Below are 24,393 nucleotides of genomic sequence, written 5' to 3'. Positions count from 1 at the left end.
AAATATATATTAAAAAATACATATGTATTTTTTTTTTAGGCAGGGCGCAATGGCTTATGCTTATAATCCCAGCACTTTGGGAGGCCAAGGCAGGCAGATCACTTGAGGTCAGGAGTTCAAGACCAGCCTGGCCAACATGGTGAAACCTCATCTCTACTAAAAATACAAAAATTGGCTGGACATGGTGGCGGGTGCCTGTAATCCCAGCTATTTGGGAGGCTGAAGCAGAAGAATCACCTGAACCCAGGAGGCAGAGGTTGCAGTGAGCCAAGATAGCACCATTGCACTCCAGCCTGGGTGACAGAGCGAGACTCTGTGTCAAAAAAATAAATAAATAAAAAATAAAATAAAATAAAATAAAAAATAGTACTATAGGAAAGAACAAAAAACTATAAAACAAAGTTATGTAAAACAATGACGAAAATAGATTTTAAAAACAAATAAACAGAACTTATTGAAATGAAAATATAATCATTAAAATTAAAACGTAGCAGGTTTATTATATCTGAAGAGAAAATTAGTGAATGGGAAGGTAGACCTGCAGAAATTACCTAGAAAGCACCCGAGAGAGATAAGAAGATGGGAAATATGAGAGATTCAAAGACACAGAGGAACTTCATGGAGTTCTAGAAGCAAAGCATATAGAAAATCGGGGAGGGGCAATATTTGACTGAAAAATTCTCAGAACTGATGACAAAGACATGAAACTTCAGACAAGGAACCACAGTGACTCCCAGGATAAAGAAAACTAAATCCTTGGTCCTTTATGATGAAACTTTATTGAAGGACATGTAAAAAGACCTGAAGATGATGGAAAGCTCTAGTTTGCTTGTGAGTGGGAAAGGTCAACATTGTAGAGATGTCAGTTTTCCTCAAGTTAATTTATAAATTCAGAGCAATGCCAATCAGAATCTTTCTTCAGGGATTTTGAGAAGCTGACTTAAAATTTTAAATGGAAGAGTAAAGGAACATGAATAACTAAGATAAATTTGAGAGCAACTGACTTTCCACTTGGAAAAATAAAATAAAATTAGTTCTTTCTCATCACTCAATATATACAAAATAAAACACCAGATGTATCTGGAAAAACAAAATTGTGAAATAAATTTTAAAAATATAGAAGAGGCTAGGCGTAGTGGTTCATGCCTATAATCCCAGAACTTTGGGAGGCCAAGGTGGGGGGATTGCTTGAGCCCAGAAGTTTGAGACCAGCCAGAGCAACATAGTGAGACCCTGTCTCTACAAAAACCAAAAAATGAGCTGAGCATCATGGCACACTCTGTAGTTCCACCTATTTAGGAGGCTGAGGCAGAAGGATCCCTTGAGCCCAGGAGTTCAAGGCTGTAGTGAGCTGTGATCGTGCCACTGCACTCCCACCTGGGTGACAGAGTGAGATCCTGTCTCACATACATATATTTATAGTTTTTGCTTTGTAAGTGTCCCCAGTTGAGAAGCAAAATCTATAAATTTGACCACTTGAAGACTTAAAAATTTTGCATTAAAAAGGTACTATATGTATGATTTAAAAAATAAAGCAACAGATTGAGAAGATATTTTCCCTAAATAACAGAAGTACAGTGTAGACATTACTTGCTCATGCTCAGAAGTGAAATGTCCTGGGTTGGAGTCCTGGCCACCTCCCAGCTGTGTGATCTTGGGTAAGTTACAGTGTCTCTCTGTGCACCATTTCCCCATCTTTAAAGTGGAGTGGGGATTAGCCAGGTGCAGTGGCTCATGCCTGTAATCTCAGCACTTTGGGAGGCTGAGGCAGGCGGATCATGAGGTCAGGAGTTTGAGACCAGCCTGGCCAACATGGTGAAACTCCGTCTCCAATAAAGATACAAAAAATTAGCTTCGTGTGGTGGCGTGCACCTGTAATCCCAGCTACTCGGGAGGCTGAGGCAGGAGAATCCCTTGAACCTGGGAGGTGGAGGGTGCAACGTGCTGAGATCACGCCATTACACTCTAGCCTGGGTGACGGGGCGAGACTCCGTCTCAAAAATAAATAAAAATAAAGTGAGGATTGTAATAGTACTTCTAAACCCAGTCAGGATAGTGCCTGGCACATAGGAATTCATTAATAAAAGTTAGTTGCTACTGTTATTTAAATAACACCAGCCACATGTGGTGGTTCACCCCTGTAATCCCAGCACTTTGGGAAGCAGAGGTGGGTGGATCACTTGAGGCCAGGAATTTGAGACCAGCCTGGCCAATACGGTGAAATCCTGTTTCTACTAAAAATACAAAAATTAGCTGCGTGTAGTGGTGGTCACCTGTAATCCCAGCTACTTGGGAGGCTGAGGCAGGAGAATGGCTTGAACCCAGGAAGTGGAGGTTGCAGTGAGCCAAGATCGCACCACTGCACTCCAGCCTGGGCATCAGAGCAAGACTCTACCTCAAAAAATAAAGAAATAAATAACACTCACAAATACTTAAGAAAACGGCAAATAGCCAAATAGTGTTTATCAGACTCCTAACTAGACAGCTCAATTAGCAACCTTCAGCACCGTCTGTGGACCAAACAGCGTGCTCTTCACTCAAGAAGTGTCCCGCAGGTCTGATTCTGAGTGGAGGGATGTTCTGCTCCATGAAAGTCCACAGGGAAAATTGTGGGTTCAACACTAACCTCTCAAGAGGATGTTAGATCCCAAAGCTGCGGCAGTGTTGTTTGTTTGTTTGTTTGTTTTTTGAGACGGAGTTTCGCTCTTGTTGCCCAGGCTGGAGTGCAATGATGCGATCTTGGCTCACTGCAACCTCCGCCTCCTGGGTTCAAGCGATTCTCCTGCCTCAGCCTCCCGAGTAGCTGGGAATACAGGCGCCACCACCATGCCCGGCTAATTTTTGTATTTTTAGTAGAGACGGGGTTTCACCATGCTGGCCAGGCTGGTCTCCAACTCCTGACCTCAGGTGATCCACCCACCTCGGCCTCCCAAAGTGCTGGGATTACAGGCGTGAGCCACCGCACCTGGCCGTGTGTTTTTATTCTCAGATTCTTTTCTTGAAACACTGGAGGAGGAGTCAGAGTCTGGGTTACTCTGGGCTCAATAGATCTGTGACCTCGCTCAGCCCCATGTCTCCTCATCCCTGGAGGGGTTGGACGAGGGGACCTCTAAAATTCTGTTTCTAACTAGGTCTTCCATAACGTCCACGGAATTTACATGGGGGAGCGTGATATCTTAAGGACACTTTTTTGGAATAAAATATGGCATTTCTAATGTTTCTAGAAATAGGGACAAAGATACAGCCCTGACCCCTTTGTTCAGGAGGCTGGTGTCACAAGAGAGATGCCCTAGACAACACTGTGGGGACAAAAGGGCAGTATGAGCCGAAGCAAGTCCTGGGTCTCCACAAGCACACACGGCTCCTTCCGGGTCTGCCTGAGAGCCTGTAGATCCCCAGCCACCCCTGCTTCTAATCCCTGAGACCCTGCCTAGGTCCCCAAACACTGTCAATATCTGGTCTTCTTTTCTGACCCCATTAGAAAATAAAAATGACCAGCCAGGCGCAGTGACTCTCGCCTGTAATCCCAGCACTCTGGGGGGCTGAGGCGGATGGATCACCTGAGGTCAGGAGTTTGAGACCAGCTTGACCAACATGGTGAAACTCTATCTCTACTAAAAATACATTAGCCGGGTGTGGTGGTATACACTTGTGATCCCAGGATCAGGAGGCTGTGGTAGGAGAATTGCTTGAACCCGGGAGGCAGAGGTTGTGGTGAGCCAAGATGGTGCCATTGCATTCCAGCCTGGCTGACAGAGCAAGACTCCATCTCAAAAATTAAAAAAAAAAAAAAGAAAAAAGAAAAAGAAACAAAAATGACCACAGTGGTCATTATCCTAGTCTCATGATAAGGATTTCAGTTTTACGCCTATGTTTTAGCTCTGATGGGGGTCTATGAGTTTCAGGGAATTAAAAAGTCACCTTCCCTTACCTGCCAAATTTATTCACCAAGGGGCCGACCAGGAGGGATCCGATAAACCCTCCGAAGGGAAACATGGACACGGTTACAGACCACAGCAACGTCAAGGGGAAGTCTTCCATGAATTCACCGGTCCTACCGTAGTAAGTCTCATTGTAAAATTGTTGCATGAGCTAGGAGACAAAGCAAAACAGAACACCAACATAATTTGCTCCGGTTTTGCAGGAAGAACACCAGCTGTTAGGACACCCATTGAAATAACCTGGGCACACAGAGACCAGCCTTATCAACTGGGGGGTGATGGGAGGCAGGACAGAGCTTCATGAGCAGCAAGCGGGGTGGGCACCCACGGGGAGGACTGGGAAACCTCTGAGCAGCAAACCACCCTTGGTATTTCTCAGCCAGAAAGAGATGACTCCAATTTTCCAATCAGTTGGGAGACCCCTGCCCCCTCTGGATTCCCTCTAAACCACAAGGCCACAGAAGATCTGAGCCCTGTCCTGGAGCCCAGCCCACTGTGTGTCCATCCAGACCTGGACCATCCCAAGAGCCATGAGCCTGCGAATTCCCTCGGGTCTGTGCTGTCTGGAGGGTGTTTCCCTCTCCCTTTGCTTGAGGACCGGCTGTGTGAACAGCCCCACACTGGCCAGTCCCACCCAGGCAATGGACTGCTTCAAACGCCCTCCCACATCTTGCTCACCACAGTGACCTACCAGGGCTGGAGAGTTGACAGCAGCCACGTTGTACCCATACTGGAAGGATGATCCGAAGGCAGCTATCAGGGTTGCCAGGGCAAGCACAAGCGTCAGCCTCTGCAGAGATTGCAGCTTAGGTCAGGAAGCAGCCCCAGGGTTCCAGGGTCCTCCCGCTTTACTTCGGTTTCATAGAAAGATGTAAGAGAATCTGAAGATCTGTAGTCTTGAAACTACTCCATTCCTTGAAACCTACCCTCAACCCACCTTGGGTTACAGCAGGGCTTTGTCAACCACGGCACTTTCGACACTTGGGGTCCGATCATTCTTTATTGTGGGGGCTGTCCTGAGCACAGCAGGATGTTTACAGCATCCCGTAAACATGGTGCCAGTAGCACCCCTCTCCCCAGCTGCAACAACCCGAATGTCTTCTGACATTGCTAAGTGCCCCCCGGTGGGGAAGTGCCCCATTTGAGAACCACTGGATCAGAAAGAAGCTGAAACCCACTCCCTAACACTGCAGCTACTGCAGCCGATGTTTGAATTGCTCCTGTGACATTCCTGCCACGTGGTGGCATTTGTCAACTGCAGCAAATGTGCTCTTGCGCCATCTCAAACATAAACTCCCGGAAAAATCAAACAGAAAAAAAGAAATGGTTAGCTATTTAGGGCCACTGAAAATTTCCTAATGACAAGAGGAGATTCATCAGTAATGAAGAGCGGGAGACAGACATGGAAAGCGCTGTGGGCTTAAAATCTACAGGCCTCAGTTTTGAATCTAACCATTGCCACTTTTCAGCTTAATTTCCAGGATCTTCAGTTTCCTCATCTCTAAAATGAGGACAATCACACTCCCTCGCAGGGTGTTTGCCAGGATTAATTACGACCATGTCTAGCTGCAGAGGTGACTCTGCTGTCGGAGAGAGCTTAGGACGCTGCTCTCTTACTTGCCATCAAAAGACCTTCCACCTACTCTGATGGAGAGCCCCCTTTCTTTCTTTTTTTTTTTTTTTTTTGAGACAGAGTCTCACTCTGTCGCCCAGGCTGGAGTGCAGTGGCACGATCTCGGCTCACTGCAAGCTCTGCCTCCCGGGTTCACGCCATTCTCCTGCCTCAGCCTCCCGAGTAGCTGGCACTACAGGCACCCGCCACCACGCCCGGCTAATTTTTTGTATATTTAGTAGAGACGGGGTTTCACCGTGTTAGCCAGGATGGTCTCGATCTCCCGACTTCAGGTGATCTGCCCACCTCAGCCTCCCAAAGTGCTGGGATTACAGGCATGAGCCACCGTGCCCGGCCAGAGAGCCCCCTTTCACAGGTGACACAGGTTCATGCTCGGCCCTCCAGTGACAAGACGAGCACTATCCCACTGAATCTAAATCTACAGAGATTCTTTTTCTTTTTTTTTTTTGAGACAGGGTCTTGCTTTCTTGCCCTGGCTGGAGTGCTGTGATGCTATTATAGCTCACTGCGACCTCAGCTTCCTGGCCTCAAGTGATCCTCCCACCTCAGCCTCCCGAGTAGCTGGGACTACAGGTGCATGCCATCACGCCTGGCTAATTAAAAAAATTTTTTATAGAGACAGAGGTCTCATTATATTGTCCAAGCTGGTCTCAAACTCCTGAGCTCAAGCGATCCTGCTGCCTCGGCCTCCCAAAGTGCTGGGATTGTAGGCATGAGCCACTGTGCCCAGCCTAAAGAGGACGTCTTGACAGAGGTAAGTGAACAGTCAGATAGGGAGAGAAACAATGATCATTCCTGCCTTGTCACGGGGCCCCAGACGGGGTGGAGTGAACCTCTGAGGAGCACACCTGCAAGCAGCCCTGGTGAAGAGCAAAAACACACTACACACACACACACACGCTACATGCACTACACACACACACTACACACACTACACACTACACACACTACACACACACTACACACACTGCACACACACACCACACACACTACACACACTGCACACACACACTACACACTACACACACACAAACACACCCACACTACACACTACACACACTACACACACACTACACACTACACACACACACTACACACACACAAACACACCCACACTACACACTACACACACAAACACACACTACACACACTACACACACACCACACACACCACACCACACACACTACACACACTACACACGTACTACACACACTACACACACACTACACACTATGCACGCACTATGCACACTATGCACACACACTATGCACACACATTACACACTACACACACTACACACACTACACACACAGACTACACACACACTACACACAAACTACACACACTACACACACACACTACACACACACTACACACACTACACACATACTACACACACTGCACACTACAACACTACACATGCACACTACACACACCACACACACTAAACACACACTACACACACTACACACAAACACTACACACACACTACACATACTACACACACTACACACACTACACACTACACATACGACACACATACTACACACGTACTACACACACACTACACACTACACACACAAACACACATATTACACACTACACACAGTACACACACTACACACACACTACACACACACTACACACACTGCACACGTACTACACACTACACACACACTACACACTACACACTACACACACACTGCACACACACTGCACACTACACACACCACAAACGCACACTACACACACTACACACACCACACACACCATACTAAACACACACTACACACACTACACACACACACACCACACACACCATACTAAACACACACTACACACACTACACACACTACACACATACACTACAAACACACTACATACATACCACACACACACTACACATACGCACACCCACATGTACACACCCACACTACATACACACATACACACACACTACACACACACTACACACACTGCACCACACTACAAACACACTACATACATACCACACACACACTACACATACGCACACCCACATGTACACACCCACACTACACAGCCACACCCACACACACTGCACACCCCACACCCCCCATGCCCCTACTACACACACACGCCCCCATGTACACACACAATACACACGCATGCCCCCCACATATACACACTACACACACACTCCCCACATGTACACAAACACTACACACACACCCCACATGTACACACACACTACATACACACATACACGGCCCCCACATGTACACACACTACACACCCCACACCCCCACATGCCTCCACTACACACACACCCCCCACACACCACCCCACACACAACCACATCCCACCCCCACACATACGCACACACACACACATCATACACACATACCACACACATACCCCCCCTACACACCACACACACACACCCACCCCTCACCCCCCACACACATAGGCACTAATACACACATCACACACACCACACATACAGACATATAGCCCACACATCCCCCCCACACACACACCCCTCACACCCCCCACACACACACCTCCCCCCCACACACCACATACAGCCCACCCCACACACACACAGCCCACCCCCACACACATATGCACACACAATAGACTTGGCTCACCTCCCATCTGATTCGCTCTGTATATTCATTCATTCACTCATCTATTCACCATTCAATCACTCAACATACTGAGCGCCCAGTGTGAACCAGGCATTGCTCTAAGTGTCAGGGATATAGTGGTGAACAAACAAGACAGATAAAAATCCCTCCCCTATAGCTGTTCTACTGCTTGATTGTGTTACAGACAAAGAGAGAGGGATAGGGGTGGGGGGAAGAAAGGGAAGAAAATGTTGATTAAAAATTTTTCTTCTGGGCACGATGGCTCATGCCTATAATCCCAGCACTTTGGGAGGTTGAGGTGGGTAGACTGCTTGAGCCCAGGAGTTCTCGGCCAGCCCGGGCAACATGGTGAAACCTTGTCTCTACTAAAAATTCAAAAATTCACTGGGCGTGATGCGCACCTGTAATCCCAACTACTCAGGAGGCTGAGGTGGAAGGATCATCACTTGAGCACGGGAGGCAGAGGTTGCAGTGAGCTGAGATCTCACCACTGCACTCCAGCCTGGGTGACAGAGCGAGACCCTATCTCATCAAAACAACAAAACAAAACATCTGGGTGTGATGGCAAATGCTTGTAATCCCAGCACTTTGAGAAGCTAAGGTAGGAGGATCGCTTGAGCCCGGGAGTTTGAGACCAGATTGGGCAACATAAGGAGACCTGTCTCTACCAGAAACAAAATTAAAAATTAGCTGGGTGTGGTGGTGAATATGCCTGTGGTCCCAGCTACTCAGGAGGCGGAGGTGAGAGGATCGCTCGAGCCCAGGAATTCAAGGCTGCAGTGAGCTATGGTCGCACCACTGCACTCCAGCCTGGGCAACAAAGCGAGACCCTATCTCAAAAAAAAAAAAAAAAAAAAAAGTTCTTTCCTAATTCTCTTCTCAGTAAGATGAAACTGCAACCAGCTTCATTCACACAGCCAAGTGCAGCTCTTGACCACTCCTTCAGCCTGATGAGGGCCCTAAGGTTTGAAGTCCTTTGGGGTCAGGAGTGGGGTTCTGGCCAGCAACACAGTCAACAAGCACAGCCCAGCTGGTGGAGCTGGTTGGTTCCCAGGGCTCATGCCCCAGAGTTGGGGGTTCTGCCAGGCACCATGGATAGCCAGCTCCCTGACTGCTTTGATGGGATCCCGGCAAAAATGATCAGAGAAACTATGGAGGACAGATCAGAGCCACTAAATGATCAGGCTATAGAGTCTCTGAGGATAGAGCATTCAATTCACCCTCCATTCTTTCACTTCCTCCCTGAATTCAAGCCACAGGCACATTCTGTGGGCGCCGCAGGAATCATGGCTCACTCTCCTACGAGTAGCAAAGTTATTCTGGGTGGGTTCTCACTAACCCTGCTGCTCCAACTGTCTTCATTAAACAAATACGTATGGCCAGCTAACTGGACTCCAGGAAGCACAGTACCCTCCAGTGAGCAAGACAGCTGCCCCCAGCAGACTATTGTCCAACGGTAAAGACACATATTAAGAAACTACATGAGAATGTAATAAACTGTAACTGTAGTAAGTACTAAGAAGAAAAACACAGGAGTGGTTAAAAAGAGAGGTCTGAGGAGCAACACCTCAGCTGAGGAGAGGAGGGGGAAGAAGAGAGTGGTTCAGAGAAAGGGAACAGCCTGTGGGAAGGCCTGAGGCAGGTGGAGCTCAGAACCTTTGAGCATCTGGAATTTGGCCAGTGTGGCTGGAGCATGGGGAAAGGAGGGCAAGCCGGGGTGAGGGCCACAGAACAGACTGGGTGTTCCCTCCATGTGCTCTGTAGCCGGGGAGTGGGATGGAAGGATTTGGACTTTTAAAAAATTATTCCAGGCCGGGCGCAGTGGCTCATGCCTGTAATCCCAGCACTTTGGGAAGCCAAGGTGGGAGGATCACTTGAGGTTAGGAGTTTGAGACCAGCCTGGGCAACATGGTGAAACCCCATCTCTACTAAAAATACAAAAATAAGCGAGGTGTGGTGGCACATGCCTGTAGTCCCAGCTACTAGGGAGGCTAAGGCAGGAGAATCGCTTGAACCCGGGAGGTGGAGGTTGCAGTGAGCCGAGATCATGCCACTGCACTCCAGTCTGGGAAACAGAGCAAGACTCTGTCTCAAAAAATAAAAAATTACTCCAGCTGCTACGTGCAGAGCAGAAGGGAGACCAAGGATCGGGTTACTACAGAAGCCAGCAGACAGCAGATGGGCACTTGGGTAATGGAACGGGCCGCGGTAGGGGTTAAAAATGCCAGCTTTGACGACTATTGAGGATGCGAATTAAAAAGACTTGGTATCCCATGAGGAAAACGCAAATAAAAATCAGCATGCGATACCACTTCTCAGCCTGCGAGTTCGACTTAGAGAGTTCAACGTTTTCAGATTCCACATGTAAGATGATGCGGCGTGTCTTCCCGTGCCTGGCTTATTTCACTCTGGTGATAAATTGTATACTTTTATATATTAATATGTACTTTGTGTGTGTGTGTGTGTAGAGACAGAGTCTCGCTTAGTTGCCCAGGCTGGTCTCAATCCTCCTGCCTCAGCCTCCCGAAGTGCTGGTATTACAGGTGTGAGCTGCCACGCCCAGCCTGTATACTTTATTTATTTAAGTGTTTTTGTTTTTGTTTTGGAGATGGAGTCTCGCTCTGTCGTCCAGGCTGGAGTGCAGTGGCACAATCTCAGCTCGCTGTAGCCTCCACCTCCTCAGTTCAAGCCATTCTCCTGCCTCAGCCTCCCGGGTAGCTGGGATTACAGGTGCATGCCACCACACCTGGCTAATTTTTGTATTTTTAGTAGAGACAGGGTTTCACCATGTTGGCCAGGCTAGTCTCAAAGTCCTGCTCTCAAGTGATCCACCTGCCTTGACCTCCTAGGGTGCTGGGATTACAGGTGTGAGCCACCACACCAGGCTATTATTTACATTTTTTATAGAGACAGGGTCTCGCTATGTTGCCCAAGCTAATCTTGAACTCCTGGTCTCAAGCAATCCTCTCACCTCAGCCTCCTAAAGTGCTGGTTTTATAAGTGTGAGCCACAGCGCCAGCCGGGGCCTGTGTACTTTAGAAGGGTGAAATTGTATAGTATTGAGTTATAGTCTCAATAAAGATGCACATCGTAGAAAGAAGGCTTAAGCCCTCTTTCTTTCTTTTTTTGCTTTCCTGGAGGGGGAACAAAAAGAATTTGGTACTGGGCTGGATTAGGGCATAAGGAAAAGGGAGGGGCTGAAGAGGATGTGTGGGTCTCTGGCCAGCCTGTTAAAATGAGAGACCCCAGTGATCCCTAGCCGTGACCAGGAGGGGCTCTCCTTAGAGGCTAAGGAGGTTGCTATGACTCTGAGCTGTGCTTCAGGGAGAAACCAGAAACCACATTCCTCATACTGTCAGTAAACCAGTTTCCTGCCTTTCATAATACAGAGAATATTTTGAGACTTTAGTAATAACCACCACCCCAAGAAAGAAAAGAAACTTTTGGGGGGATGTGTACCCCTTTAAATGACCGGTCCAGCAAAGCACTGAAATACAGCAGCAGTCACACCTTATTCCCACGTGAGCTAAGCCATCTGCCTGTTATGTGGACTCTACACTGAGGGTTGCCACCAAGTAGCTGTAAATTAGCCTAACAATGCCATACACCAGACACCATAGCACATACTCTACAGTCAACAGTGTAGGCCGGGCACGGTGGCTCACGCCTGTAATCACGGCACTTCGGTGGGAGGCCCAGATGGGCAGATCATGAGGTCAGGAGTTTGAGACCAGCCTGGACAACATGGTGAAACCCCGTCTCTACTAAAAATACAAAAAGTTAGCTGGGCATGGTGGCAGACGTCTGTAATCCCAGCCACTCGGGAGGCTGAAGCAGGAGAATTGCTTGAACCTGGGAGGTGGAGGTTGCAGTGAGCCAAGATTGCGCCATTGCACTCCAGCCTGGGTGACAAGAGCAAGATTCTGTTTCAAAACAAAAACCAATGCATAGCCTATCACTAAATCAATGTCATTTCTCTAAACCAGTGAGAATTCCTAACAAACAACCAGTAATCACTCCTCTCCTGATTTGTCCTTTTTTCTTTAAAAACTTGAACCTCTCCTATGCTCTCCAAAGTACTTCGCAGTGTTTTCCAGGGCTCCAGTCCTCAACCTTGGCCCCAATACACTCTCTACATCAATTCTGCTTCAGTTTCTTTTTTCAGGTCGACGATCCTCAAGGCTGACCTTCTGACAGGGTGCGATTCAAAGTCACTGAGAAGGAAGCCCAAACCATCTCCCTTAGAAATCCATCTTGAAGTTTCTGTTGTCAGAGAGACATTCTTTCAGTTCCAAACTTTTCCTTGTTAGGAATCTCCAGTCAGAATGCAAACACCCCTGGAATAGTTAGCGCTCATGGAGGATCAGTACTTCAAGCTCTGTCACTTTATCACACTGTTGAACTCAGTTTCACAAACAAGTAGTGGGAGAGGCAGGGAGAGATGTTAGCCGCTGTAGTGGTTTGGAGCACAGCTTCTGGAGCCCAGGAGTGTGGGATCGAAGCCTGGCTCTGCTGGGCTGTGTGGCCTTGGGCAACTCCCTGAACTTCTCAGTTCCTTCACCTTTAGAATGGGGATAATGGGCCTGGCCTGGTGGTCCATGCCTGTAATCCCAGCACTTTGGGAGGATGAGGCAGGAGGATGGCTTGAGCCCAGGAGTTTGAGACCAGCCTGGGCAACATAGTGAGAGCTCATCTCTACAAAAAAAAAAAAAAAAAAATTAAAACAAGGCAGGAATATTGCTTGAGCCCAGGAGGCTGCAATGAGCCGTGATTGTGCCACTGCACTCCTGCCTGGGTGATAGAGCCAGATCCTGCCTCAAAAAAAAGTTTTTTTGAGGATAATGATACCGCCACAGGAATAAATGAGTTCACAGATACAGAACACTTAGGACCACGCCTGGTCTGTAGCAGGTGTTACAAATGGGTTTATTAATTAATCTATTAATTACAAATGAATATCAATGAGGACCCAGAGAGCACAGAGGGGTGTTAGTTGCTCTAGGATACTCAACTAGTTGCTGGTAGAGCCACTCCACAAAAATGTGTCTTTATTTTCCAAAGCATTTTGGCATCTTTTTATTGAGGTGGGGAACTTTATTCAACAATCCTTTGTTTTTTTTAGACAGAGTCTCACTCTGGCTGGAGTCACTGGAGTGCAGTGGCTCCATCTCTGCTCACTGCAACCTCTGCCTCCCAGGCTCAGGCATCCTCCCACCTCAGCCTCCAGAGCAGCTGGGACTATAGGCGCAGTCACCATGCCCAGCTAATTTTTGTATATTTTGTAGAGACCGAGTTTCGCCATGTTGCCCAGGCTGGTCCCAAACTTGTGGGCTCAAGCAATCCTCTTGCCCCAACCTCCCAAACTGATGGGATTATAGGCAAGAGCCATTGCACCTGGCCCTCAATTTTTATGTAGTTGTAAAGTACCTTGTTGTATCTTTTTTTTTCCCCTAACCCATTTTTTTTTTCTTTCAGACCAAGAGTCTTTTTTTCCTGGCAGAAAGTCCTTGGTGCACATCTGACAGATGTCAGTGTTTGCCCTCTACATAGGAGAAAAGCAGGGCTGAGTGCAGTGGCTCAGACCTACAATCCAAGCACTTTGGGAGGCCGAGGCAGAAGGCACACTTGAGCCCAGGAGCCCAAAACCAGCCTGGGTATAATGAGACACTATCTCTTCAAAGTATTTAAAAATTAGCCATGCGTGGTGCTACATGCCTGCAGTCCCAGCTACTCTGGAGGCTGAGGTGGGAGGATTGCTGGAGTCCAGGACTTCAAGGCTGCAGTGAGCTATGATCCCACCATTGCACTCTGGCCTGACCAACAGAGTACCACCCTGTCTCAAAATTTAAAAAAATAAAAAAATAAAAATAAAAAGAGAAAAGAAAGGAAAAGAATAGAAAAGGCCAGTGAGGCCACTGCCACACACTACTGAGGGGTAGGGAGTGGCTCCGCACACTGCCAGACACCCTTCTCCCGAGATGGCGCAGCCTCTGTAGCCTTCGCCTGCCCCCGCATTTCTCCTTGGCTCCTACATCCCCTCTCGGCTGCACTTAATGATTTCCCAGATTCTTACAGACTGTTGGAATTGCTTCCTTTGCAGTGTTTTGGGAAGCCCAACGCACCCTGGCTTTCTCCCCAAGGGGCAGGCTGCTCACAGGAGGGGGAGCCCATCTCCACCTTCATCCCTCTGGCTCAGAGGAGGCTTCCTTTCCTGGAGGGCTGAGGCAGCGGGCAGCTGGGGTCAGCCCACGCCTCTCGCATGTGGCCATCTGAATCATTTCCTTTCGCAATGTGTTACTCAGTTTCAGGGCCTGCCACGTGGGGGTGTTTCCATTCCTTTCTACAGCTGCACATGGGGGACGTGGGGAACGTGGCAGTCGTGCCTTTCTCTGGACAGCAGAGGACCTCCCTGACCCCCAAACACCTAAGTCCTCATCACCTCTGTTTCTTTTCTATAAAATGGAGGTGATAACACTTGATGTGTCTAACACTTTCTTAGTTGTGAGACAGACAAGATGACCCAAGTGAAGGGGCTGAGTAGACTCCAAAGCAGTGACTCTCAGTTGAGGGCTGGGAGTTGATTCTGCCCTCTCGGGGACATTGGTTGTCACTCCTGGGGGAGGGTGCTACTGCGTTTAGAAGGTAGAGCCAGGGAAGCTGCTAAACATCTTGTAACACGCAAGACAGCCCCTACAACAAAGCATTAGCCTGCGCCAAATGGCAATCATGCGGAGGTGGAGAAACCAGCTCTAAAAGTAGTTTGAAAAGTAGTAACATTTACAAAGGCCAGGCATGGTGGCTTACACCAGTAACCCCAGCACTTTGGGAGGCCAAGGTGGGTGGATCACTTGAGACCAGGAGTTCTAGACCAGCCTGGCCAACATGGTGAAACCCCGTCTCTACTAAAAATACCAAAATTAGCTGGGTGTGGTGGTGCATGCCTGGAATCCCAGCTACTCAGGAGGCTGAGGTGGGAGGATTGCTTGAGCCCAGGAGGTGGAGGTTGCAGTGTGTGGAGATCGTACCCCTGTACTCCAGCCTGGGTGATGCAGCGAGACTCTGTGTCAAAAAAAAAAAAAAAAAAAAAAAAAAAGAGAGAGAGAGAAAGAAAAGTAGTAACATTTTACGGGGAACTCAGTCTGTGCCAGGTACTTTACATGCATTGTCTCATTTAATTGCTGCAGCACCGTATGAGGTGGTATGGTTATTACTCCCATTTTACAGATGAGAAAACTGAGACACAGAAGACTTAAAGAGCATGCCCAAGTCTCACAGCTAGAATAGGATGGAGCAGGAATGAAGCCTGGGGTTTCTACTGCCCAGGCCCACTTTTTTTTTTTTTTTTTTGAGATGAAGTTTCGCTCTTGTTGCCCAGACTGGAGTGCAATGGTGCGATCTCAGCTCGTTGCAGCCCCTGCCTCCCGGGTTCAAGTGATTCTCCTGCCTCAGCCTCCTGAGTAGCTGGGATTCCAGGCATCCGCCACCGCGCCTGGCTAATTTTTGTATTTTTAGTAGAGACGGGGTTTCACCACATTGGCCAAGCTGGTCTCGAATTCCTGACCTTAGGTGATCCACCCGCCTCGGCCTCCCAAGACCCAGTCTTAATCTATGTGCTACAGAGCATGTTTCCAGTCTGCCTGTGGTGAGGGTCTCACATCCATGCCTGACTAAATGCTGTTTTGCAAAAATGTGCACTGCTTTCCTCCACTCCAAATATAAGCAGATGCTATTGTGATGAACAAATGCAAATTCTTTTAAAGTGTTAATAAGTCAACGTTACTTTTCTGACATTATGCATTTTCCTCAATCAAGGGAATCTAGAAAGTAAACTGCAATTATGTTGTGGGAGTCCATGAAAATCTTTCGTCTCTAAAACAAGGGACCCTCAGTATCTAAAAGGCAGGAAACCTACCTGACAGATCTGAACTAAATTCAAATCTAGCAACGCCTTCTCTGAGTTTGGCTTGCTTTCGTGCAGCTCAGCTATGTTACTTTCTGAAAAGGTTAATTAACTGCCCTGAAGCCAAAAGCAAAACAAAAGCAGAGCAAAACATCTCACCAAACATAGAAGGATTTTGCAGCTAACATGTTTGGTTCAGGTTGGGACAAATGAATCCTTTGGGTCTCTTCCATTCAGTTACAGATCCTGCTTTTAAAGGCTGTTCCAGTAGAATGATTTCCACAGAGCATTTGTCTCTAAACCTCTCTCCTCCTATAAAAGACCACCTGCTGGACAAGACTTTCCCCCTCGCCCCACCATGATCCCTCCCAACACAGAGTTCCTTCTGCAACACCAGGAGCCCCCCAGCAACTCTCCAGGAAGGCTGAACAGGACCTGGCAGCCAAGCCTGCTCTTGGCCCCTTTCCCTGAGCAACACACTCACCCCTTCCTTCATGCTCTGATCCTGTTGCTCCATGCTTGCTCGGGAAGGGCAGAGTGCCGCTCACCTTCTTTTAGCCAAAGTAACGCGTGCACTGAATGGAGAGAGAAGACATTCTGGGTGCACTTTGGCCACACCAAATAACAGCCAATAGCATTTTTATAGCCAGACTAAGTCAGAATAACCCTTTCAGGAACCTGGTCTTCCTTTCATTTCTGCTTTTAAATGAAACGTCTGGGGTTTGGCTAAGCAAGTGGGTGCCCCCTGGGGACTGCAGGCCCAGCATTGTCCTGATGGAACAGTCTGCGGTATTTCCCCATTGCTAAAGTCTCTACCAGTCAGGCTCATGGTGAGTGACTGGAAGGGTTATTTCTGTCAGGAACGCGTGGCAAACAACAGCTGTCATCCACCCTACACGATACCAGGTAATACAAGGGCAACAGATTGGGCCACTAGAGACCTCATAGACGCTGTCCCTGCCAGGAGAGAGTCAAGTCTCTCTGGTGGAGAGTCAGTTTTGCCCAAGTAACCGTGCAACACTGTTAGGGGAAAGTTTCTCATTTTCCGTTTTTTTTTTTTTTTTTTTTTTTGAGACGGAGTTTCGCTCTTGTCCCAGGCTAGAGTGCAGTGGCGGCGTGATCTCGGCTCACTGCAACCTCCGCCTCCCGGGTTCAAGCGATTCCCCTGCTTCCACCTCCTGAGTAGCTGGGATTACAGGCGTGCACTACCACACTCGGCTAATTTTTGTATTTTCAGTAGACACAGGGTTTTGCCATGTTGGCCAGGCTGGTCTCGAACTTCTGACCTCAAGTGATTTGCCCTCCTCGGCCTCCCAAAGTGCTGGGATCACAGGCATGACCCATCGCGCCCGTCCTGTTATTTTCCATTTTAAGGAGCTCAGAATGACCTAGAGATGTTACTTTCTGTGTATTCATCACTACTGGGAAGGTGGTAAATACCTCAAACCCCTTTCCAGGCAGGGCAGGGAAAGTGAGTCACAGTTGCTGGTCCAGGTCCGGCCATCTCAAGGCCAGGCCACTGTCAGCCCCCTGTGCTTGGCACTCATTCAGCTGTCACAGGGCTTGCCAGAGTAAGTGGCCAAAATCCAAAGTCTCACAAGCCCCGCAGGTTTTCATCTTTACAGGACATACTCCATTTTATTTGCTGTGGCGTAAATCCAGTTACTTTAGTGATTCACTCCAAATCTCATGCATCTTTAAACAAGCGGAGACTGGGAGCCTGTGTTGGGCACTGTTCCTTGCATTAGCAGCAAACCCCCAGAGTTGCTCAGGATGGGAGACTGTGAGAAGCCTAGCAGTGTGGCCGTCTGTGTGTGTGTGTGTTGGTGGGGGGTGGGGGGGGTCCCTATTCACAAGGGAGAACTCAGCATTCCGTTTCAGCAGCTTCACTGCCTTTTTCTTCTGTGTACCACTGTCCTAGCGCACTGACTTGTGACTAAGGCATAGCAAGACCAGAGGTTTCCAATTATTTCAAAGATTTAGAAAAAGTTTCCAAAGAAAATGCACTTTAATTGCAGGGATAGGGTGGGAAGAGGAAATCACCGATGGGGGAGTGAGGAGACAGGTACAGGTGTACAATCCAACAAAACGAAGCATCCAGCCGGGCGTGGTGGCTCACGCCTGTAATCCCAGCACTTGGGGAGGCCGAGATGGGTGGATCACCTTAGGTCAGGAGTTTGAGACCAGCCTGACCAACATGGTGAAACCCCGTCTTTACTAAAAATACAAAAATTAGCTGGGAGTGGTGGCAGACGCCTGTAATCCCAGCTACTTGGGAGGCTGAGGCAGGAGAATCGCTGGAACCCAGGAGGTGGAGGTTGCAGTGCACCGAGATCTTGCCACTGTACTCCAGCCTGGGCGACAGAGCGAGACTCCATCTCTGTCCTCCACCCTCCTCTCAAAAAGAATCGACCAAAGTTTGCAGTCATCAGTCATGTCAAGTGCATGACACCTGCTTCTATCTAGGCCCAGATCTTCCACTTCTCCCTGCCTCTGGGCGAGGGGGTAACTAAAAACGGGGGTCGCTGGCCGGGATGCGGGGACAGTGGGCCAGGCCCTCGGGCCCAGAGGGGATCATCCCGGGAGCTGCAGGCCGCAGTACCTGGTTCCTGCCAGTGACAGGGCGTCGCAAGCACATCCATGGATGACGTCACCAACGCTCCACCGGTGCTTCCGCCCTGCAGGGAGCCGAGCGCGGGGAAGAGGGCGCGGCGCGGGGCCGTCACCACGCCAGGCTGCGGGCCGCTCAGTCAGTCCCTCCGCCCGGTGGGCCTGCGGGTTCTGGGTAGGTCCTGTCCCTGCCCAAGACCCCTCTGCCTCAGCCCGGATTCCCCTCGGCCTCGATCCCCCTCTGCCTCGGTCGCCCTCTGCCTCAGCCCAGATCCCCTCCGCCTTTGCCCGAGTCCCCCTCAGCCTCAGCCGGGGTCCCCTTCAGCTTCTGCCGGAGTCCCTCTCAGCCTCGCCTGGGTCCTCCTTCTGGCCACGGACCCCCAACCTTTGTGGCGGGGGGATCGGCCTCCAGGCCCCTGCCTCAGGCCGCCATTAGGCCAAGGCCTGCAGGTTCCGAGAGCAGGGCGGGGTGGGCGACTGTGAGAAGCCTCGTGGCTCACAGATGGAGGAGGGGGATGGGGCGGTGGGGTGGGACTCGGGGGAGGAGGGTGGTCCTGGCAGACCTGAGGCAAGAAGAGGATCGCTTGAGCCCAGGAATTCGATCATGCCACTGCACTCCAGCCCAGGTGACAGAGCAAGACCCTGTCTCTAGAAATAAATAAAAATTAAATTAAAAATTAAAGTTCCCTCTGTCTGTCCAGAGGTGAACTGAGGAGGGGCCAAGAGACTGGGGAGTGGGGAGAAGGAGCAGTGGAAGGTCTTTGCCCTAGCCCGGGTGAAAGAACGATGTGACTTGGACCAGCATGGGGATGGAGAAGACAGAAGTAGATACACCTGACGGATATTGGTGATACCATGGGGGAGAGGAAATAGGAGCGTTTCTGCTACTGTTAATAATAAAACAGAACTAGGCCAGGCGCGGTAGCTCATGCCTGTAAACCCAGCACTTTGGGAAGCCGGGGCAGGTGGATCACTTGAGGTCAGGAGTTGGAGACCAGCCTGGCCAACATGGTGAAACCCCGTTTCTACTAAAAATACAAAAAAAGAAAAAATTATCTGGGCATGGTGGTGCGCACCTATAATTCCAGTTATTTGGGAGGCTGAAGCAGGAGAATCTCTTGAACCTGAGAGGCAGAAGTTGCAATGAGCTGAGATCACACCACTACACTCCAGCCTGGGTGACAGAGTGAGACCATCTCCAAAAAAAAAAAAATGCAAAACAGAAAAGTTACCTTTCTGAATCAGAATGAAAAGCAAATGTTTTATATAAGAAAAATTTAACCAGGGCAAAATACTGTGTTAGCACCACACCACAAAGCAGGCAGGCACATCTCCGGGTCATTCTGTGACCAGATAATGATACCAGAACTTCAGTCACTACTGGCCTCACCTCTGCTAGGAATGTTCTAGAATTTTAAAGTTTTGCCATGGGCCTCTTTTGTACAGGCTGCTAATGACTTCTCCTCATCCATAAATCCATTTGGTCAGTGCCTCTTCTGTAGTAATAGAATTGGGAGCAAATCTGTGGCTGCCCAAAATAAAGACATTTCCCCATTGCTCTTGCAGTCAGTACAGACATAAAGTTCCGCGTAATGCAATGTATGCAAGATGCCATATGGCAGGCAGCTTCCAGAAACTTTGCTCTCTTAGCTTTGCCTCTTTCTCCATCCTGCTTCCTGGAATGGAGATGCCACCAGCTTGGGCCTTGAGATTGAAACCACATAGGACAGAGCACCAAGCTCAGAGGAGCTGGGACCCCTTCCCCTGTGGAGCACCATCCCAGCTCCCCACCACCAACCTGACTTAGTAGGCAAGAAAAATACTTCTCCATTTTGTTTTCCGTTACTTGCAGCTGAAACTGTTTCTCACTGGTCAAACTATTAACTGCGTGCCTGAAAATCTGTTAGGACAGGAAACAGGAAGATATTCTACCAAAGCCCCCGGTGGTACAAATGGCGGAGTCTGTTCTGCCTCACTCGGTAAGTGCTTCTGCGCTGTGAGTTAGTTAGTTCATTTGCAGATGGTAAACAAGAGAATGCTAGCCGGGTGCGGTGGCTCACACCTGTAATCCCAGCACTTTGGGAGGCCAAGGCAGGCAGATTACAGGAGTTCAACACCAGACTGGCTAACATGGTGAAAACCGGTCTCTATTAAAAATACAAAACTTAGCCAGGCTTGGTGGCAGGAGCCTGTAACCCCAGCTACTCAGGAGGCTGAGGCAGGAGAATCGCTTGACCCCAGGTGGTGGAGATGGCAGGGGGCTGAGATCAAGCCACTGCACTTCAGCCTGGGTGACAGCGCAAAACTCCATCTCCAAAAATAAAAAAAAATTAAAAAAAATAAAATAATACTGTCAGTAGAATGCAGAAACTGTGTTTGTGTTCTTAGCAGCATGTTCATATAATAGTTGGAGGTGGTGGTGGGGCAGAGCAGGGCAAGCATTCTCTCAACAAAAGAGCAAGGCTTAGCAACTGTAAACCAAAAAGTATCTGAGACAGGTCTCAATCAATTTAGTAGTTTATTTTGCCAAGGTTAAGGATATGCCCAGAAGAAAAAAGCAGAATCTCAGAAACAGTCTGTGGTCTGTGCCTTTCTCCAAAGATGAGTTTGAGGGCTTCAGTATTTAAAGAAAAGCTGGCTGGAGGGGAAAGAGAGGATGGTCATCCACATGTTACAAAAGAAAAGGTACAAGTAGAGGAATCATCATTTACATGTCTGTCTCTTGCTCAGGAAATCAGCACTTTACAGAAAGTAAGGTGAACACAGAGTAGCTCCTTGTGGGGATATTTAACCTTTTATCTGTCGCTGTCTGCTTAGGAACAAAAGGAAAGACAGCTCTTTGCATGACTCAGCTTTCAGCTTAATTTTGTTTCCTTTTTGGCAGAGTGAATTGGGGTCCTGAGTTTATTTTCCTTTCACACAACACATGAAGACCTTAGAGAGAAAACGCTGCAGATTCTGCAGCGCTCTGGGCTGGTTTTGTGATTTCAAGAAGCGCTTTCTCCTGTAATCCCAGCATTTTGGGAGGCTGAGGCAGGAGGATCGCTTGAGCCCAGGAGTTCGAGACCAGCCTGGGCAACATAGTGAGACCTTATCTCTACAAATAATAAAAAATTATCCGGGCATGGTGATGTGCACCTGTAGTCCCAGCTACTGGAGAGGCTGAGGCAGAAGAACTGCTTGAGCCAGGAACTTCAGGCTACAGTGAGCTGTGACTGAGCCACAGAACTCAGCTTGAGCAACAGAGTGAGATCCTGTCTCAAAAAACAAAACAAAAAAAGAAGTGCTTTCCAGGCTTTCTGTGGAGTCCTAATTAGGGAAATGGAGTCAGGTTGGCAGCACCAGGGGAAAGCAAAAGAGAAAGCAAATAAGCTATAAATCTGCCTTTCTTCATGGTCCAGGACAGATAAACAAAGAGGAAGCACATGAGTTATAGGTCTGTCTGTGTTTATGTCCCAGGAAGTGTAGCCCTCCTGAGCAAATTACACACACAACTCACAAACTTCCCGCTTAACATCAAACGCCTCAATTTATCAAACATCCCGGCTGACAGAAGAAGGCAGGTTATCTCCTGCAGCCGTGGTGTTATCCATCATCCCAAGAACCGTCCTATAAAATCTCCAGCAAGCCTTTGTTTCCTTGCAGTCTGCTCCTCTTCTGCTGATACCGCCCGTTGCCTCCTTGCAACATATTTTCCTACTTTCTCTAATAAATCTATCTTTCTCTACCTACAACTGTCTTGGTAAATTCTTTTACTCCCATGCCACTGGTCCAGACAGTTGTCACTGCCCTGTGACCCTTTCAATAATCTTAAACTAAATGGTGGAGTTAGGAGGACAGTTGAAGACATTTTAATATGTAATTTGTTTGTTTTAACTGTTTGCAGCCTGAATTGGATTTTCAATTTTTTTTTTTTTTTTTTTTTTTTTGAGGCGAAGTCTTGCTCTTGTCCCCCAGGCTGGAGTGCAATGGTGTGATCTCAACTCACTGCAACCTCGGCCTCCCGAGTTCAAGCGATTCTCCTTCCTCAACCTCCTGAGTAGTTGGGATTACCAGGGCTTGCCACCATGCCCAGTTAATTTTTTGTACTTTTAGTAGAGACAGGGTTTCACCATGTTGGTCAGGCTGGTCTCAAACTCCTGACCTCAGGTGATCCACCCGCCTTGGCCTCCCAAAGTGCTGGGATTACAGGCGTGAGCCCTGTGCCCGGCTTTTTTTTTTTTTGGAGATGGAGTCTTGCTGTGTTGCCCAGGCTTGGGTGCAGTGGCACGATCTTGGCTCACTGCAACCTCCACCTCCCAGATTCAAGCGATTCTCCTGCCTCAGCCTCCCGAGTAACTGGAATTACAGACACGTGCCACCACGCCTGGCTAATTTTTGTATTTTTAGTAGAGGCGGAGTTTCGCCATGTTGACTAGGCTGGTCTTGAGCTCCTAACCCCAAATGATCTGCCCTCCTCGGCCTCCCAAAGTGCTAGGATTACAGGTGTGAGCCACCGCACCTGGCCAGATTTTCAATTTTGATGAAACAGCTCTACTAGGAGTGAAAGACCCAAAGATCCTAACCTGAGAAGAGAAAGCTCTCCACCCCATGGCAGTGGAGATCTGCCCTAGCTGCTGTGCTTATCAAGACTGCATTTATACTTGTTTGTGTTCAGATTGTAAAACTGCATAGGATTCAAATGGTCCTTGCCAGTCCTTTCTCCCCTTAAGCCCTGTTATTTTTGTGTGTCACTTGGCAGAATGTCTTGTTCTTTAGGAACATGTATCTCACGTGATAGCAGAAATGCCTACATGTGCCTTTGAGGCATAAAACGGGGTTGTTATCAAGGTGGTGTCTATATTTGCCTTGCTTGATTGATGGGGAGAGGAAATGGCTGTTGGCCACTCCCACTTATTAATCTAAAGGGAAAAACTGAGGTGAAATCCATACAAGTAGAGAGTTTATTTGGGCCAAGTTTGAGGACTGCACCCCGGGAGCACAGATTCAAGTTGCCCTGAATGTATGTTCCTATCAGCAATAGTTACAAGTGTGGTGGTTTTTTTTTTTTTTGAGATGGAGTCTCACTCTTGTTGCCCAGACTAGAATGCAGTGGCATGATCTCGGCTCACCACAACCTCCGTCTCCTGGGTTTAAGCAGTTCTCCTGCCTCAGCCTTCCTAGTAGCTGGGATTATAGGCGCCTGTCACCACGCCTGGCTAATTTTGTATTTTTACTAAAGATAGGGTTTCACCATGTTGGCCAGGCTGGTCTTGAACTCCTGACCTCGTGATCTGCTCGCCTCGGTCTCCCAAAGTGCTGGGATTATAGGCGTGAGCCACTATGCGCAGCCTTACAAATGGGTTTTTAAAAGAAAAAAGAAAGGCTGGACACAGTGGCTCATGCCTCTAATCCCAGCACTTTGGGAGGCTAAGGCAGGCAGATCCCTTGAGCTTAGGAGTTCAAGACTAGTCTGGCCAAAATGGCAAGACCCCATCTCTACAAAAATACAAAAATTAGCCAGGCATGGTGCTGCACGCCTGTAGTCCCAGCCACTTGGGAGGCTGGAGTGGAAGGATCGCTTGAGCCTGGGAGGCGGAGGTTGCAGTGAACTGAGATAACCACTGCACTCCTGCCTGCGCAACAGAGTCAAAACCTGTCTCAAAAAGAAAGAAAGAAAGAAAGAAAGAGAGAGGGAG

The 24,393-nt window shown here is 48.5% G+C and overlaps 1 protein-coding gene across 3 annotated transcripts in view; it reads right to left on the bottom strand.

Moving 5' to 3' along the window:
* Positions 1-18,796, bottom strand: part of SLC2A5 (solute carrier family 2 member 5) — a 35,839-nt gene extending 17,043 nt beyond the window's left edge. For 2 of the 3 annotated variants that reach the window (XM_017856090.1, XM_017856092.1), the window contains exons 1-4: positions 18,708-18,796; positions 16,590-16,680; positions 4,633-4,731; positions 3,932-4,092 (exon numbers count right to left, since the gene is read on the bottom strand). In XM_017856090.1, coding sequence (XP_017711579.1) covers positions 3,932-4,092; positions 4,633-4,731; positions 16,590-16,622 — 293 coding nt within the window. In that variant the 5' untranslated portion in view covers positions 16,623-16,680; positions 18,708-18,796. Of the gene's footprint in view, positions 1-3,931; positions 4,093-4,632; positions 4,732-16,589; positions 16,681-16,783; positions 16,938-18,707 lie in introns of those variants that run through there. The other variant, XM_017856091.1, reaches the window with a different exon arrangement.
* Positions 18,797-24,393: the final 5,597 nt, after the last annotated feature.

Source organism: Rhinopithecus bieti, unplaced genomic scaffold (assembly GCF_001698545.2).
Source record: "Rhinopithecus bieti isolate Rb0 unplaced genomic scaffold, ASM169854v2 scaffold_40368, whole genome shotgun sequence".
In the NCBI taxonomy this organism is placed as follows: Eukaryota; Metazoa; Chordata; class Mammalia; order Primates; family Cercopithecidae; genus Rhinopithecus; species Rhinopithecus bieti.
This window is presented reverse-complemented; position numbering and strand designations above follow the sequence as displayed.